The following is an 18,824-nucleotide window of genomic DNA, read 5'->3' as shown; positions in this document are numbered from 1 at the left end:
GTAATATCTGAACAGCAGGACCTGCAGGACAAGCCTGGTTTCCTGGCCAGTTATGTGCCCTTTCATGAGACAGTCAGGGGAAGCTGGACACGCTGGTGTCTCAGGAATCACAGTTGGTCGGTAAACGTGTGATGTTGCTGCTGTGATTACATTTTACAAGATGGGCATTGTCCTTTAGAGGGCGAGAACATTCACAGATGAAGTGACAGGATTTCTGGGACTTGCTTCAAAATAACCTGGGGGTTGGGAGGGGACATGGGCGAGGGGTACGTAGGGTTTCATTAGACTGGTCTCTCAAATTTCGGATGCATTTGAAATGTTTCATAATAAAATGAATGAATGAATGAATGAAGCATTGGAGGAATTCAAGGAGAAGCAGTTATACCTCTTCATAAGCCAGAGCCTGCCAGCACTTTAGATCATAAAAGAGGGAAGACCTTCCGTAGGAAGTCACCTGACCAGGCAGACACCAGCCTCACGCCCATGGTGCCTGGAAGGTCGGAATGAGAGCTGCTGATGTTTCAGGAGGGCCCAGCCCCAAGCTGGCTGTGAATTTGGAGCAACTGGAGGTTTTGTATTCAAGATTTCCCCACTATTAAGTGTTAAACTTACTTTTCCCATCGAATTATGTGGGACATGGGATCATTATAAATCTATTAAAGGGATAAAAGAAAAAAAAGTGACCCAGAACCTATACCAGACTTCCTGATGAGCTTCGACAGGCAGCTGTTCTCAGCAGTTTGTGGCTCTAAGAAACCCTGTGTTCTGGATCTTGATTAAAACATTGACCTTACTCCAAGCTTCCAAAGGAGTGAAAAGGCATTGCCCATTCTCCCTGGGATTTTTTCCTAAATAGTTGTGTGGGGGACAGGTGGCCGCTAGGCATTTATTAGCCCAGTATTCTTGAGGGAAAACCTACACCCTTCACTATCATTTGCTTTATCAGAATTCTGCAATTTACTAAAGTTTTACTAAAGGTTCATGAAGCTGAGCGGAGGGAGTGGCACAATTTTCTCTTGTTTTCTCCGGACAAACCCGAGACTTGTTACATGGCTGTGCAAAAAGCCCGGGCTTAGGATTCATAACCAACAGGTGATTCCGACTGCTATTTTGGCCCAGCTATTACCTGACTATCTTTGAACACAGTCAGGAAACCAGCTCCTCCTCCTACCCCTGCCCCATCTCCTACCACTGGTTGGCAAACTGCGGCCCCTTGAGTGTGGCTCTTCCACAAAATACCACTTGCGGGCGTGCACGTACAGTGAAATTGAAACTTCTTGGCCACACTCAAGGGGCCAAAGAGCCGCATGTGGCTCGCGAGCCGCAGTTTGCCGACCGCGGCCCTACCCCAACATCATTATTACTCACCAATTAGAGATGGTCAGGTGTACCTACGGATGTCCACATGGCTGGGTTTAAGGGAGATATTCTGCCGAACAACCTGCTTTTTTACCAACTCAAATCACACTACCTGCTAATACTTTCCATTAAGTTGGTCACTAGACTGGACCTACAACCAAAGGATTTTAAGAAGGTTAGTTGGTTCTTTTGGAATCGTGCACAAATGGAAGAGGAGTTATTGAATGTAGATTTCTAAAATTAAAACAATAAATGATAAAGTCCATTAAGGAGAGAATTAAAGAAAACCTTCCATTGCCAATGATATATCTGATAAGAGGTTAATATCCAAAATGTATTAAAAAGTCATACCATTCAACATCCATAAAAAACAAACCCCAAAACAACCTAATTAAAAAATGGTCAGGCCCTAGCTGGTTTGGCTCAGTGAATAGAGCGTTGGCCTGTGGAGTAAAGGGTCCCAGGTTCGATTTCTGTCAAGGGCACATGCCTGGGTTGCGGGCTTGATCCCCAGTAGGGGGCGTGTAGGAGGCAGCCAATCCATGATTCTCTCTAATCGTTGATGTTTCTATCTCTCCCTCTCCTTTCCTCTCTGAAATCAATAAAAACATATTTTTAAAAAATGGTCAGAAGACCTGAATGGACACGTCTCCAAAGAGGACATACAGATGCCAATACATATGAAAAGGTGCTCAACATCACTGATCATCAGAAACGCAAATTATAACCACAATGAGATTCCGCCTCATACCTGTCAGAGTGGCTACCATCAACAAACCAACAAGTGCTGGCGAGGATGTGGAGGAAAGGGAGCCCTAGCTCACTGCTGGTGGGAAGGCAGACTGGTGCAGCCGCTGTGGAAAACAGTATGGAGTTGCCTCAAAATATTAAAAGTGGAACTGCCATTTGTCCCAGCAATTCCACTTCTGGGCATATATCTGAAGAAAACCGAAATACTGATTCAAAAGAATATATTCAGCCCTATGTTCATTGCAGCATTCCTTAGAATGGCCAAGATGTGGAAGCATTCCCAGTGCCCATCAGTAGATGAGAGCACAAAAAGCTGTGGTACAGCCTTGGCCGGTTTGCCTCATGGATAGGACATCAGCCTGTGGACCAAAGTGTCCCGGGTTCGATTCCAGTCAAGGGCACGTACCTTGGTTGCAGGCTCCTCCCCGGCCCAGGCCCAGTACACTTTTAGCTCTTGTCGCTAGCAGGTGGAAGGGGCTGCGCCACATCCTCTGGAACCGAAGGCGTCTCGTTAATTGCAAGAAGCGCAAGTCCGACTTGTGCTCCTGACCTTGGGGGTCCTCCTCCCACCAGCACCCACGCAAAACCCTCACCCAGGCTGTTTGGAAGGGAATTTACCAAAGTACAAGAAATGAAAGGACTTGCTGGCAGCAGAAAACCAAGGAAAATGAGAGAGAGAGAGGCCGGTGGAATTCTGTCTGAATCTCAGTTCCCCACTGGTCAGCTCCCTGGAACCCTCGGGTTTCCCTGTTTCCTAAGAAATTCTGTTTTGATTTTTGTCTCCTGAAACCACGACCAGCCCCTCCGGCCTCCCTTCTCTCTCCATCTCCCCGCCGCCCACACCCGGGGCCTCCACATACATTCTTACTCCCGCAGTAGATTGCTGCGGGCTTCGTCCCTTCCACCTGGTGTCAGCACCAGCTGAGACCTGGAGCGGCGAGGCGCCCTCCTCTCAGGCGAGGCGCAGGGCTCCCACAGGAGCTCAGCCAAGCCAGGCACCAGGACCTTGGCCAGCGACAGGCCTCCTTCCCACCGCTGGCCAGGCTGACACTGCCCCCTGGTGACCTCGGGAGAGAGGCACGCACCTGCCACGTGGAAGGAGTTGGTTTCCAACTCCGAGGCAGGGGGCTCCCAGCAGTGTCTGGGTGCAGAGAAGGTGCAGGCCCTGGGGCTACGGGAGGGCAACGCGGTGCAATCACACGCCAGGTTGCCTGTGCATTCCAGCGCAGCTCTGTGGGCAGCAAGCCACACCCCAGGTCCTTTTCTGAATGGAGATGTTTCCCATTTATAGAAAAATACTTTCCAAGATGACAAGTTCCAAGGAGCCACTAAGACCAGGTGGGCGTCCTGGGAAGGTGCCTGGGAAGGGCCTCCAGGACAGAGATGCTGACTGCAGCCTCTCCCTTTGTTGGACGTACCTGTCACCTCCCAAATGCACACATGCCCGAGCTCCCCGCCCCAGAGAGAAACCTCGCCCCAGGTGTTGGCAGACAAACCCTTCAGGCCCGCCCAGCAGAACCGAGGGTGAGGTTCTGGACCCCCAGTGCTCCCAGCTTCCGGTTCCCCCAGTCTCAATTGTCCATGGACACAGGGGCTTTGTCTGAATGGAGACGGAATGGCCGGCAGCTGGCAGGTGAGTGGCAGGGCCGTCTCTGGCTCCGCAGGCCCTATAGCTCCTCCCCAGAGGCAGGGTCTCTTGAGTGCACACCCCCCTCCCCCCTGCAGTGGGAGGATCTGAGGCTGGTGTGGCCCCAGCAACAGGCAATGTTGGACACCAGGCTCCTGCCCCACACAGGCCACCTAACCAGCCCCTTACCTGTGCCAAGAGCCCTATGACCCACCCCTCACCCGCTCCCACGGCTGTTTCCGAGGGACTTGTCTGCAGAGGAGCTGGGAGTTTCCAAGTGTGTGCCCACCATCCAGGCCTTAGATGGTTTACCATGTGCGTGTTCAGGTCCCAGCCCCGGGTAAGGAGGTGCACCTGGGGTGGCCCAGAATCAGTTTAGGACGAGGGCTCTGCGGAATACAGGGGACCCACCTTCCACCAGGGGCCGGTCACTCCCCTGGACGCAAGGTGCAAAAGGCAGGCACCAATCCGCTGGGGCACTGTGAGGATGAAGACCATCTCCTACTAGACGGCCCCACCCTCCCAGGCAGGCTCGCAGTCAGTCTCACAGGCCCACTTCCCTGCCTGCAAGTCAGAGCGGGAAACAGGGAGGCCCAGTGGCAGCTGCAGGTCACAGCTGGGAGGGGGGGGGGGGCAGGCAGCCCGTCCAGCGGACCCAGAGTATTTCTGCCAAGAACAATTACACAGCATTCCAGCTCAGTGTGTGAATCCAGAGTGAGCTGTGTCCTGGCAGGAGCATCACTGACCTGAGGGTCTCAGCGTAACCAGGACCGAAGGCTGTCAAAGGAAGTTGTCCCTCAAATCTGTCCAGGTACTAAAAGGGTGCCTTTTCAGGTGAGCAATTACGGTGGAACCATCTGGAAAAGCCGCCCAGTAACTGGAGTCAGAGCTGGCCCAGAGAGGCCCACGCACCAGCACATGGAGGCTGGAGGTGACTCCTGCCTCCTCCACACACCGGCCTGCAAAGGAGACCACGTCCAAGCTCTGAAGGAAACGGGGCTGAACAACTCGTGCCTGAAGCTGTGAAAAGGATGGTTACATACTAGGGCCCTTCAGAGGTGAGGACCTCAGAGAGAATTCTAGACACACACATTCAAATTTCAAGTAGTGAAACAATGAATCCCAAACTCAACAAAAAGTCCTTTGAAACAAAAAAGTAAAATAGCCCGTTTATATAATTGCAGTGGTTGTGTCAACTCGACTGGATCACAGGGTGCCCGGATATTTGGCTAAATATGATTGGAGTGTCTGTGAGGATTTCTACAGCATTTTAAGTCAGGAGCTGAGTGAGGCGGCTGCCCTCCTGCAACGCTGAGGCTGGGAGGAGCCCGAGGAGGGAGCGCTGAGCAGGGAGGGTCCTCCCACCCAGCTTCGCCCTGCACACTGCAGCGGGAACCCGCTCCTGGCTCTGGCCCTGGCTGGCAGATGGCAGATCAGCGCAAGTCAATTCTTCACCCTAAGTCGGCCTGTCCGACCAGCTGCTTCCCCAGAGAACTAGTCCAATAAGGCTGAACTTGACGTGGAGGCTGGTTTTCACCTGTGACCCTATTTGTAGACCAAACTAGGGGCTTTAATAATTTTAATTAACTCTTAACGAGGTCAACAGTAAATTCTCCGTTAGGCTACAAAGAAAATCATACCCCCTAGGTTATGGTGTATAATTGGACTTGCTCAACACCAAGAAAACTAGTCCAAGATTATATGTAATGGAGCTAAAATGTACATAATTCTAGACCAAAAACTACCTAGCACCATCAAAACGTAGGCCTGATTTTAACATTCCTAAGCTGTTTGGCTAAGGACCCTGTAAAGGCCTATTCGTTTCCAAGATGTCCCTCTATGTGGTGATTAGAAGATGCGTCTCCAAAACAGCCCCTCCAGGCTGCGCGTCTGCAACCCCGGGAGTGAGTCCAAGGTGTTCACTTACATCCCCCGACGTCTTAGTAAGAGCCAGGGGGAGTAAAGGGAAACCGTGGAGAAGACGCCCTCTGCGTGAGACGGGTCGACCATCTCCACGGACAAAAGTCTTGCTCATAAATGTAAGGAAAACTGACATGAGCTGTTTATTTTTTCATCCTTAAAATAAGAAATAGCTCTGGAGGACAGAAAAGTGTGGAGGAATGAGGAAAATGAAAGGAAAGGGAACGCAGCCCCCAGACCTGTGCTGCTGAGAGAAGCCAAGTTCCAACAGGACGAGCATCAGGGTTTATTTCAATAAACAAAGCAGCGCGTGGCACAGAGGTCAATCCTTCCGCAGGGGCACCGTCTCCTCCCGGATGCCCTCCTTGGTCACGATGCAGATCCGCAGGGCGTCCCCGGTGTACACATCCCTCTCGGCAGCAGAAATGAAGACGTCTTTCACAAGCCGCATGGCTCTGTCCAAAGACAGCGGGACGTGCTCCACATTCTGCATGTTCTTAAAACCGACCTGGTGGGACAGGGAACTTGGGTGAGGCATCACGTGACCGTACAGAGGACCAAGCCCCTTGTCCCTCCGCCTTCACATGTCTGAGAGTTCATGGCGAACACGTCGCAGACCAGTGTCCTCCCACACAGACGCATGGAGGCCAAGCCCTGGCTCCCAGGAAGCCCCTGCCCTGGAGGTGGGCAAGGGGCAGAGCGTTACAGGCTGGGCTGCGGCTGAGGAGGGGAGGGGCCAGGAGAGCCCAGCCGCCACGACCAGACCCGCTAGGACAAAGGGCACTCAAGTTGGGCGTGAAGGAGCGAGGCTGCGGCACGTCCAAGGTTGAGGAGACGGGACAGGCAGTGCCCCAGGGGCTGTGGAGTGGAGGTAGTAAGCAATGAGCAGAGAAGTGTCTGCATGTGACAAATTCCAGAAAAGTGAGGAGAATGTCCTGGGGAAGGGAGCCAGAATGAAGGACGTATGTGAGGAGATATACCAATCCAGGCAAGATGCCATGCTGGTCTGAGTTCAGTCAGCAGAAATGGAAAAGGGGCGTGTTAATAAGACACAGAGATGGTATCGGGGAGAAAGGTGTCTTCAGAAAACTCGGGTGAGGATGGCAAGGAGAACTGAAAAGATGGACCAACTGTGGTCAGCACCAGAGACCAAAAAGTCACAGGGATGCAGGAAGAGGCAGGCGTGGGGTAAGTGAGCAGTGGCTGAGGGCCAGCAGAGACCAGGAGGTCTGGGCGGGCAAATCGGCCACAGTACACAAAGATGTAGGAGAAAGCCTTGATTTCCCCACCCTCCCCGGAGCAGAGGAGGACTGGGCGGTGTCGTTACCTGGTTGTCCAGCAGGGGCTGCAGCATGGCACTTGCTGAACCTCCCGCCTTGAAGGAGTCTCTCTGGTAGGAGCCCACTGGGTCAAAGCTGTACACGGCTCCCTTCCCTTCAAGAAGGAAAAATCTCCATGAGGCTGCATCCTGACCCCGATCTCAAATCACGGCAACAGTGTGAGGCTGAATGGACTACTGACTGAGCTAAAGTGTCAGCAACTCTCAGCGAGGAGCACAAGCCCTGCTGCACAAGCGACACCAGCAGCCTGCCTCCCACCCTCCAGAGCCCACCTGCCACTCCTGTCTCCCGTGATGTCTGCCACCAGACTGCACTCTGCCCCCCCCCCCCGCCCCGCCCATCCTTGACTCCCTGCGTGCATGTGGCCTCACCGGCACGCTGGTTAATGGTCATAGGTTCCGCTCTAAGTTCTGCACCAAATTCCTCCTGAACATCCCTAGTTGGTATGGAACCAAAACTGCAATCTCTCTGAAGCTGGCCTGTGAAACTCGGCAGTGTGGACAAGGCCATTTCTGTAGCTCCTAAGAGCAAAAACCTTTTTAGCAGCCTCAACTCCATCAGAAGGGGACACGTCCACAGTGATGGACAGCCTATAGAGAGGGTGGGGTTTGGGCGTGGTGATCAGACCTGACCATCACACCTGGGTGCAGCATCATCAAGAGGAATGGAAGCCAAAAACTGGAACAGAAATTTGAAGGAAGCCTCCAATGTAGAAGACAGAGGCAAAAGCAAACAAAATGAAAACCAATCTGATAGAATGCAACAACTCAAGGAAACCTCAAAGTACAACAAAATCTAACAAGAGCAGGATTCTTAAAAAAGTAGCAATAATAATGAGGAAACTGAAAAACAAAAAAAGGAAAGCTGGTGGAGAAGGAGACACAGTGAGGACAGACGCGGGGTGAGGGTTCAGAACCCGGATGAAACAGAGGCCAACAGCCAAGCCTCAGGAAGGCCTGCTGCTTTCCTTTTCAGAATCTGCTGCGAGGAAAACCAAGAAAAGAGATGCCTTGGTCAGAGCTGAAGACTGTCGGGGGGATAAACTTCTTTAAGAAATAGCGTTACTCTAAGGAAAATCAAAGACAAGATTAGAAAGGACAGTTGGAAATGCCCGAGAATCAAATCCACCTGAACAAGGAGTGCTGTCACGTGAAAATCACAGGCCAGGGAGGGCCTGCAGTCAAACAGACCCAAACCCCAGCCTGCCAGCGAGTAGCCGTGAGCTCCCAGATCATCTCTGACTCTCAGGGGAGTTCAAGGACCTTGCCTGCCCTGCTGAAATTCAACGGTAGCCGCTAATGCTGCTAAAACATGAATTCATTGGTCTGACATTCAAATCAGATATAATTTAAGTGAAAAAGGCACCAGAAGAGCTTTGCTAGGTTAGGCAGCTGATCGGTGGCTAGAATTTAATTGCCCAGGTAAAGAGTAATTAATTTATGATGATCACTTCTAGCCCTTACACTTTCTCCTAGTTTTCAAGTGAGGCTGAAAGCCTCAAAGGACACTTGCCGGCCTAGTCTGTCTCATGGGAACCATGAGGGTGGAAGAGCAGAGAGCTCCCAGAGCCCCTGGGTGGGGGCAGCAGGTGAGTGAGGGCAGCAGGGAAGCCTGTGGGCAGAAAAGAGACACAGACCCTGGAGGGACGGAACCCAGAAGCCCTGACTCCTCCCCACCCACCTTCCCTCTCGGAAGCAGACCCATTTCACGGCCCAGGTCCTCACGGACGCTTCTGTAACTTTCACAATGGGCCGCTCTGAACGTGGCACAGACGGTCCTGAGAGTCTATGTGGTGTTTGGAAGCCACTGAAAGTCAGCACAGCTCAGACCTGTGTGAGGCCTCGGTGCCTGAGCTGAGCGACACAGCAGGACAGAAACGCCCCGGCTCCGACGGACACCAGAGCCTTTCAAAACTGTTACAGAGACATGGGCGAGAACGCACGCACTCCTTCCAAGACATCACTTTTTAAAGACTTTTTGATGTCAAATAAATTTGTCCTCCAGATCAGATTTCCTTTTTAAGACTAAAATGCTGAGTACCTACTTCTGAACTCACTGAGACCTTGAGGAAATAGTAAAGCAACGCCTGCCGACATTTCCAGCGCCAACCGCCACCTGCTGTGTCCCTGGACAACCATTTATTTCCTTTCAGCTTCGGTCTCTGTTGCTCTATCAGAAAATGAAATTGTCGGGCAAGATGGCCCTTGTGGTTCTTTTAAGTCTAGATGAAACCCCGACATCTAAGACAAGCCGGCCCCTCCTTTTCCACAAGAAAGACCTTACCTTCTTCGTCGAGTCCCCCGATGATGTTGTAAACGTAGTACGGAAAGAAGCGCCGCGAGTAGAGGATTGTGGACAGCATTGCTGCAATTGCCCCCGTGGTCATGGCCTTGTTATTGGAATGCTTGTACATCTGCGATTTTTAACAAAGACAGGAATGCAGAGGCAGAATATATTTATTACAGGCTACAACAATGAACAGTAGAGTGAAAAGAATGAGTGCATATCTTGGTGAAAGAAAAGATACCTGTTTCTCTCATGATCAAAAAACTCAGTATCACTAAGGTAAAATAATTCACTATACCCTATCACTTTGGGAGGAGTAAGAATTTTTAGAGGAAAGAACACTAAGTTTGTCCCCCAGTATCTGGTTTACAGACTATTTCCCATGTCATTCTTATTCCAAGACAAAGATACAAACTCCAGAGCAAACTCACACCAACCCAGCTCTCTTCACGCTGCATAGACCAGTCAGCAAACTGTAGCCGTGGGCCAAATCCAGCCCCGCCGGTGTCTGTGAACTCTTTCCCATCATCACAGGCCGCCTACAACTGCTTCTGCGTTTCAACGGCAGAGCTGATTGTTGCCACCAAGACCCAATGACCCACAAAGCTGAGACACTTCCTATCTGGGCCTTTGCAGTCTGCTGAGCCCTGATCAGACGCAGGTCGAGGCCCCTCTCTGCACAGCAGCCTCGCCTGAGAACAGAGATGAGGCCGCGCTAACCTGGCGCCGCAGACACTAGGACAGGGTGTGGTCTTGCTCCTGAAGCCCCCAAATCCAGGTGGCATTCACATTCAGGGAGTCCCAGCCCACACTGACTTCACCCGTGGGAACCCCAACTTATCTAACAGACTGAGGAATCCTACCAAAGTAGCAAACGTAACATAAAGTTCTCCAAATTGTCAGCCACCTGGCAACCACCTCTAAAGAGAAACCTAGGAAATACTGTGGCATTGTCAGTGACAAAGTACTGAAGACACATTAGAAAGAAGCTACGAGTGGTGCATGTGTCGGTGTCCAGAAGGTTTTTTTCCAAAATGAGTAGTAAAAAATTTTAATTTCATTTTATTTCAAAACCAAATCCCATTTATTCACCTCACCATCTATGTAATAATGTATCGCATAAACACTTCAGGAAGAATTGTGCACTAAGTTGACCTCACTGGTTCTTGTTTTATTTAACAAAACAACTCTCCCTGTCATGTTTATTTTTATCCTCTAAGTCCCATTTACAAAATGTTAGAAACCACACACAGGTCAATAAATGTAAGTTGTTGAAGCTGGCAATGTAAGTAGAATCAACACTAATAAAAGAGAAAAATGGTAATTGGCGTACGACGATACCCTTTTCATTGGCTAATCAGGGCTATATGCAAATTAACTGCCAACTAAGATTGGCAGTTAACTGCCAACAAGATGGCGGCTAATTTGCATATGTAGGCACAATGCAGGGAGGCGAAAGGGAAAGCAGGAAGAAGCCCCCTGCCACTGACAGTGATCGGAAACCCAGGGGGGAGCTAAGAGCTGGGGGGCAGGGCAAAGGCGGCCCTGGGGCCATGATTGGAGAATCAGGCGCCTTTGCCCTGCCCTCCAGCCATGATCAGAGAATCAGGCGCCTTTGCCGCCCTGGCCAGTGATAGCAGGAAGTAGGGGTGGAGCCAGCGATGGGAGCTGGGCACGGTCGAAGCTGGCAGTCCCGGGAGCTAGGGATCCCTTGCCTGGGCCTAAAGCGGAGCCCACGATCGCGGGGTCGCTGCAGCTGCGGGTCCCCACTGCCCAGGCTGGACGCCTAGGCCAGAGGCGTTAGGCCTGGGCAGGGGCGGAGCCTGCAACCGTGGGGAGCTGGGGGTCCCCTGCCCAGGCCTGACACCTCTGCCGGAGGCCTCAGGCCTGGTCAAGGGGCCGATCCGGTGATTGGTGATCGGAGGGTGATGAGGGTCAACTCCTCTGGCCGAGGCACCAGGCCTGGGTGGGGGGCGGAGCCGGGGATTGGGGGGGATATGATGGTCCCCTTGCCCAGGCCTGAAGCCTGGGTCAGAGGCGTCAGGCTTGGGCGGGGGGTGGAGCAAGCGATCAGAGGGAGATGGGGGTCCCCTGCCCAGGCATGATTCCTGGGCCAGAGGCCTCAGGCCTGGGTGGGGGCCAGAGCCAGTGATCGGGGGGAGATGGGGGTCCCCTGTCCAAGCCTGACACCTCTGGCGGAGGCGTCAGGGCTGGGCAAGGGGCCGATCAGGTGATCAGAGGGTGATGGGGGTCTACGCCTCTGGCTGAGGCATCAGGCCTGGGCAAGGGGCAGAGCCAGCAATCGGAGGGGTCTGGGGTCCCCTGCCCAGGCCTGATGCCTGGGCCAGAGGCATCAGGCCTGGGCTGGGGGCAGAACCAGTGATGGGGGTAAATGAGGGTCCCCTGCCCAGGCCTGACACCTCTGTCAGAGGCATCAGGCCTAGGCAAGGGGCCGATCCTGCGATTGGAGGGTGATGGGGGTCAACGCCTGAGGGCTCCCAGTATGTGAGAGGGGGCAGGCTGGGCTGAGGGACACTCCCCCCCCCCCCACACCCAGTGCACGAATTTCGTGCACCGGGCCCCTAGTTTTTAAATAAGTACCAGCAACCGATGAATGCTGAATGAAATGGTTCCTACACATGCAAAAAGCAAGTGCCAGGTAGTAAGCCACTGTGTAGTCCAGCAACCACACCCCTCGCAGTGGGAATCACCTCAGGTGTTACAAACAGGCAGGCACAACGTGATCACTACGGCTCATTTCTTCATGTACCAGATGGACCTACCAACCACTTAAAAACCATGACCGCCGAAACCGGTTTGGCTCAGTGCTAGAGCGTCGGCCTGCGGACTGAAAGGTCCCAGGTTCGATTCCGGTCAAGTGCATGTACCTGGGTTGCGGGCACATCCCCAGTAGGAGATGTGCAGGAGGCGGCTGATGGATGTTTCTCTCTCATCGATGTTTCTAACTCTCTATCTCTCTCCCTTCCTCTCTGTAAAAAATCAATAAAATATATTAAAAACAAAAAAACAAAAAACCATGACCATCGCCAACACAGTTAAATCAGGAACCAAGGGCAAGGGGACTGACACTGCAAATACCACCAACAGCTCTGACAAAACCTCGCCAGGCTACATGGCGAGAAACACCTACATTTCTGAATGCTGACAATGGTGACTGGGAATTCTAGCCACCTGAGCGCAGTAAAACCCACCGAACACAGTCCAAACACTCCTGCCCTCGTCTAGAAACGACTAGAAGCAAACGCTTACTGTACACAGACCCTAATCCGAGTCCAGACTCGCCCTTGCGTCATCAGAGTTGATCTCACCTCAGGCCTCAGGCAGTGACATGTCAGCCCTTTACAAATGGCTGGTCCCACTCCTTCTCTCACTTCTTCCTAACACTGCCCCTCCTCTCTCCTACCCCACCAGCCTCCTGTCAGCTAAAGCCTGTGAAGGTAGTAGGTAGTAATGGCTTTCCTCTTCCAACTCCTGCCCACAAGTCCTGTCTGGAAGGGGCGGGGGGTGGGGAGGTGGGGGAAGTCCAGACCAAGCTCCCATCAAAAAGCTTGTCTTCTCCACAGAAATCGATCCGTTTGGTTTTCCGGGAAGAGAATCTTCAGAAGGACTCCGTTCCTGCTGCCTCAAAAAAGGGCAGAAATCCTCTCTGTTGTAGGGTCTGACAGGTGGACCTGTTGTGGTTCCACATTCTCTATGTTAGTGAACATTCTCTATGTTAGTGACGCTGCATCGACAGGTCCCTTTCTCGTACTGACCTAGCGCTTCTGCAGCTATTCTGAGCAGCAGCTACGCTGTGTCCGTAAAAGAGTCTAACGAGTTACCAACTTCCAATAGTCAGACATGTAAAACGCATCTACCTTTAGTCTTGCTTCAATAATCTTCGTCAGGGTTAGACAGTCTCCATGGAAACCGCTGCATCCAATGACTGTTTTGTCTGTTCTATAAAAAGCACATTTCAGGACATTGAGTTGGTTAAACAGTAAAGCAAAACACCTGCTGGGCAATGTTAACCCTAGAGCTCCTGTTCCGGTTGCTCACTGGGTGGTAATGGGACAACTGCCATCGCCACTCAATGGAGAATGGAAATGGGGAGGGGGAAGGTCTGTAATCAGATATCTAATTCCTTCCACCACATCAATTAAAGAGAAAAATACCAAGTTTAACATAAAAAAACTAAGAACATGTATTTGTAATACATATGACCAAAGTCCAGTTTTAACTTCCTTAGTCTACAATTATGAAAACCGTTAACACTGCAAGGGATCATGGGGGTGTAACATGCAGCACGGTGACTGTAGTCACTAATACTGTCTTGCATATTTGAAGCTGCTAAGATGAGTTCTCATTACAATAAATAAAAATCTGTGCAACTATGTGCATGGACAGGTTTTACCTAGACTGATTATGATCATGTTACATTATATACAAATTAGAATCATGTTGTACATCTGAAACTCAGTTGGGTAAAATGTTATGAAAGTCAGATAAAAGTAGACACAAGTCACCATAAACATACGAAAAGAGCCTCTGGGTCTCTCAGAAATCCAAATCTAAACAAGAGACGATTTCCACCTATCGCACTGGCTGTAATGCCTCGTGCTGGCAGCCTGTGGAAAACGGTCCTCTCAGATGCTGGGAAGGAGGACACATTGATCTCAGCCTCAGAAGGGCCACTGGCTGGATCTAGCAAAGAGTTAAGCGCACATCACTTTCACGCAATAATCCCACTGCCTGACATTCATCACGTCAGCAAGTTTGCAAAGATATGTTCAGGTCACTTGTGTGAGTATACATATTATTTTAGTGGCTCTCCAAAACCAACCAAACAAAAAACATCCCAAATGCCCACCAGAAGGAAACTGATTAAATTTTGGGACATCCATACAAGTTCAACCATGTGTCTCAAAAATAAACCCATAAATCTGGGTACTGATCTATAAAGAAAGCTAAACCCACCTCATCAAGGACTATTTAGCAGAGGCCATGATTTCTTCCTTTCAGACTTTATGGACGAGCATACAAATCATTCTTGTCCAACTGTGGACCCCTGACCCTCTGGGCCATCACCAGCTACCAGCATCTCCTGATCTCTCCCTACAACCAGCTTCTCTGCGGAGGTAAAGACCTTCAATCTAACACCAAGATGGGCTGACAATACCAACAGTCAGGACAACATTTTGGGAGCTTCAAGATGCTTTTCCCAAATATCCAAATACATCAGTGGACGGCAAAGAATAAAGTGTAACTGTAGAGTCTCAAGCAGGTGGGGAAGAGGCAGGCTCAGCTCTAGGTCAGCCCCAGAGGGCGTGGGATCAGGGTATGCAGGCAGCTTCCGCTGTACACATGGTCTAGGGCTGACAATAGATGACAGGGACACAGGAAATTGTCAGCGTTCTATCTACTCCTAGAACTGAAGTATGTCATAAAAAAGAATGGGTCTTCACTTTAGCAGCATACACACTAAAATAGAATGTTACAGCCCTGGCCAGTGTGGCTCATTAGTTTGAGCATCATTCCGTACACCAGAAGGCAGCAGGTTCAATTCCCAGTCAAGGCACATACCCAGGTTGGGGTTTGATCCCCAGTTGGGGAGCATAGAGGTGGGATAGAGGGGACAGTCGATAGATATTTCTCTTACACTGATCTTTTTTTTTCTCTCTCTCAACTAAAAATAATAATAAGATAAAGTAGAACATTATAAAAAAGAGAAGACTACACAAAGATGATATCAACAAAGTTATATTTATATCATTCACTACTTTCAAATTATAAAAATTACATCCTAGAAGAAGCAAGGTAGCATGGGTGCACTATAAACCGGAGAGGAGAACGAGGCATCAAAGATGGAGAAGTGGTCAAAAAGGGAACTGAGCCCTGACTGGTTTGGCTCAGTGGATAGAGTGTCGGCCTGCGGACTGCAGGGTCCTGGGTTCGATTCCAGTCAAGGGCATATACTTTGGTTGCAGGCACATCCCTAGTGGGGGGTGTGCAAGAGGCAGCTGATCGATGTTTCTCTCTCATCGATCTTTCTAACTCTCTATCCCTCTCCCTTCCTCTCTGTAAAAAATCAATAAAATATAATATATATATAAAAAGGGGGAACTGGGACGATGAAGACAAACTTCAGTTCTCGGGGGTAATATGTGTCAGCCCACTCTGAGCAGGAAGGACAGACCTCCCTCCTTTACCGCCTCCTGCACACACAGGACAAATCTCCTCAGCCCTTTCCTGTTACAATTCAGGTGCAAAAGGCTCTTTTGGACCAACCTGGGAATTAACCACTATGTACAACTGTTGCCAAAAATGTAAGTTACAAACCACTGCCAACCTGCAAGATGCATTTAGCTGATTTATACAGACCCTTTTTTTCTTTCTGTACATGACTTTATTTTTGTATTTTAGAAAAAATGGATCTACTAACACTGTGAGCCATGGGTGCAACTGCTTAGGACACGGCTAAATTGAATGTTTCAGGTTAAAAAAAATGGGCAGATTAAAAAAAAAATTAATGGATTCATGGATACAAGGATGAGTAAATACGATAATTATGTAAAATGCTAATAAGATCTAGGTGGCAATATATGGATGTTCACCACAACATTTTACTTCTGTTGTATATTTGAAATTTTTCATGACAAATTGTTGAGATGAAAATATTTAGTTTATGAAAGGCACTGTTGGTATCCACATATGGCAGATACCATGAACACTACATAGTAAATTATCAGGAAATACTAATTTATAAAATTGTTTCCTAACACAGGCAGTCTAAGAACTCATGCAACACACTGTTTAGAAGTTAAATCTCTGTAGTATTGTTACCACAAGGTGCTGTTTAATGTGGAATTAGAAATTTACTTACAATTTGTAACATTTGGGACTGTCCCGGGTGTGGATTGAAAACCCTTCACTCAGTCGAGTATCAGAAGCAACAATTGAAAAATCTTCTCCAGCAATAGCCAATACAGTACTGAGGGAAAAGAAGGGAAAAAAAATTAATGAGTCCTCCTGGATGGTAAACAAGCCTGACCCAACAGAAGGGCGCGGGTCCAGTTCTGACCACTGCAATAAAGCAAGTATCACAACAGAGCAAGTCAGATTTTGGGTTCTCTGAGCATAGAAAAGTTATGTTTATACTACATTGAAATCAGTGTGCAATACCATTATGTATTTTAAAGATGTACATACCTCAATTTAAAAATGTTATTGCTAAAAACTGCTAACCACTTGTAAAGAACGCGTCATTTCTGTGAGCACATGAAACACGACACGAGGTGTGCCTGCACTAGGAGAAAACCACTGGATGCTAGCAAGAGCAGGATTCAGATAGAAGAGGTGAGATCAGGAAAGGCTACAAGTAATCTGGAAAAATACCAAAAGTTCCCTTAAACACAGCCTACATCACAGCAAAGGGTCCTTAGTGGGAGGTAAAAGAAGAGCTACAGAATTATCATCATTATTAAAAATTAAATACCTGCCCTCCTGGTGTGGCTTGGTGGTTGAACATCAACTTATGAACCAGGAGGTCACGGTTTGAGTCCTGGTCAGGGCACATGCCTGGGTTGTGGCTCAAACCCCAGTGTAGGGTGTGCAGGAGGCAGCCAGTCAATGATTCTCTCATCACTGATGTTTCCAACTCTCTCTCCCCCTCCCTTCCTCTCTGAAATCAATTTAAAAATTTTTAAAAAAATAACACTGAGAAAAGGTAACTCAATTTAATAATCAGAAATTCATAGGGCTTAAACTGGATTACAATGGGCTAAAAAGAGAGTAACGGATACTGAATATTCAACACCTTGCACAGTCTTACAAAGAATTCACAACTGCCTTATGAATGGGTCTAATAGCCACCTGGTGCCCTAACTACTCCACCAGTTGTCTCCAAAAGTGTTAGAAGTGAAAGGGTAAAGCATAAACTCAGTGGACACAGAGATATGGGTTCAAGTCCTCGCTCAACCTCACACCAGCGTTGTGGCTGGAGCCCCTGGTTCATTGTAAAAACCGGGCTAATACCATCTAACACTCAGGGCAGCATGAGGATGAAAACAATGTAACGGCTGGCAATTTACAAAATGCTTGATTCTCCTCCAAACTCTAAGAAGCTGTGTTAAAAAAGTGGAGAGGCTGCATTGCCCTTTAGTGGCAGGCACAAGGCTAAAATCAAAACTTCCGCTCTCCTTCCAACACATCCGCAAAACATGCATGAGAACTTCAAATCCACAAGACCTGTTCCCATCGGTGTGCTCGCTGTAGGTAGTTCAGTCGGTAAACTGCAACCACTGCCTCAATTTACAGCGGCCAAGAGTCCTTAATGGGGCATCTCCCTACAACCCTCGTTATTTTCGTGTGTCTCAAGGAATACGTAACGTAAAGCTGGTATTCTTATTTTAAAAAGGAGAACTTAAATGTAACATGCAAGATAACATTTTTAAAGACTCTCTTCTGAGTATTCTCCCCCGAACTTAGGCTAAATCTTAAAAAAACAAGCACGTAACTATGAAACGAAGCCCGGCCAACTAATCCTACTTTCTACCTAAAATAACAGAAGACGATTAAATTGTTTGATCAACCCTCTTAGCTACAGACACAACTATGCATCTACCAACGCGGACTGATCCACCTCAGACGCTACACCTGCCCGTCGCTGCCGCCGGGTCCCTCCGGGAAGCTCCCCCGCAGCGGAGGCCGGGCTTCCGTGCCCACCTGCGGCCCCACTGCCCACCGGCCGTCCGCACCGACACCCAAGCGATGGGCCCAGAGGACAAGCCACCCAGAGACGGAGGCCCGCCGTACACCCGAGGGCGTGAGCAGGGCCCGGGAGGGGGAGCGACTGCGGGGCCTCACCCTCCGTTGAACGCGTAGGGCGAGAAGCGCAGCTGCACGGGGCCGGCGCCGCGCGGCTCCATCGCCAGCTCTCGGCCGGGACCCCAAGACACGGCTGCGGAGGACATCATCACCGGCACCCGCTCCTGCTGTCTCACCGCGAGATGGCCACCCAGCCGGAAGTCGGAAGTCGCGCCACTTCCGGCTGCCCCGCGGCGCTCCCTCCGGTCGCCCGGGCGCGCTCAGGTGCCCGGCTCCCAGAGGTCCGCGTGGCCGCCGGGCCCCCCACTTAAAGAAAACTGACAGAGGTGTTAGGGTTTTCTTTCTTAAGAAAACATCCGAAATCCCTCTTGATGTACAGGAATTTTAAAGTCTGACCATACAAAAATAATTGTCAACACTATCGCGCATCGAAAAGTCCAATCGTCTACCGGAGTGCAAGTTGGTGCGGCCGTATTTGGAAAGCGACTGGCATCACCTGGCATCGTTGGAGAGAAGTACACCTGAGGCCCCAGCAGTTAAGCTCCCCGGTGTGCACTCCGCCAGAAGGCATGTGCAAGAATGTTCACATAGCATTGTTCCCAATAGCCCCAAACTGGGAGTGAGCAAATGTCCACACACGCAGGCAAATGTCACAGCAACGGCTGTTAACCGATGTCCGCTAAGGAAGGGTCTTCTGTCGGGACACGCTACATAAC

At 49.9% G+C, this 18,824-nt stretch overlaps 1 protein-coding gene across 1 annotated transcript; it reads right to left on the bottom strand.

The window, feature by feature from the left end:
• Positions 1 to 5,774: 5,774 nt before the first annotated feature.
• Positions 5,775 to 18,319, bottom strand: PSMB1 (proteasome 20S subunit beta 1). The gene is made up of 6 exons (XM_059699777.1): positions 18,148 to 18,319; positions 16,166 to 16,273; positions 13,161 to 13,242; positions 9,280 to 9,409; positions 6,984 to 7,090; positions 5,775 to 6,164 (listed from the first exon to the last, which is right to left on the bottom strand). The coding sequence occupies exons 1-6, from the start codon at positions 18,255 to 18,257 to the stop codon at positions 5,979 to 5,981; spliced, it is 723 nt and encodes a 240-aa protein (XP_059555760.1). The 5' UTR covers positions 18,258 to 18,319; the 3' UTR covers positions 5,775 to 5,978.
• Positions 18,320 to 18,824: the final 505 nt, after the last annotated feature.

This window comes from Myotis daubentonii, chromosome 6 (genome assembly GCF_963259705.1).
Source record: "Myotis daubentonii chromosome 6, mMyoDau2.1, whole genome shotgun sequence".
Taxonomy (NCBI): Eukaryota; Metazoa; Chordata; class Mammalia; order Chiroptera; family Vespertilionidae; genus Myotis; species Myotis daubentonii.
The sequence above is the reverse complement of the archived record's forward strand: the minus strand, read 5'-3'. Positions and strand labels throughout refer to the sequence as shown.

Coding starts and splice junctions, on each gene's coding strand:
- PSMB1 (XM_059699777.1), bottom strand. CDS start 18,257: ATGATGTCCTCCGCAGCCGTGTCTTGGGGTCCCGGCCGAGAGCTGGCG. Junction 16,274..18,147: donor CCCTACGCGTTCAACGGAGG/GTGAGGCCCCGC, acceptor CTTTTCCCTCAG/TACTGTATTGGCTATTGCTG. Junction 13,243..16,165: donor AGTCCCAAATGTTACAAATT/GTAAGTAAATTT, acceptor TGCTTTTTATAG/AACAGACAAAACAGTCATTG.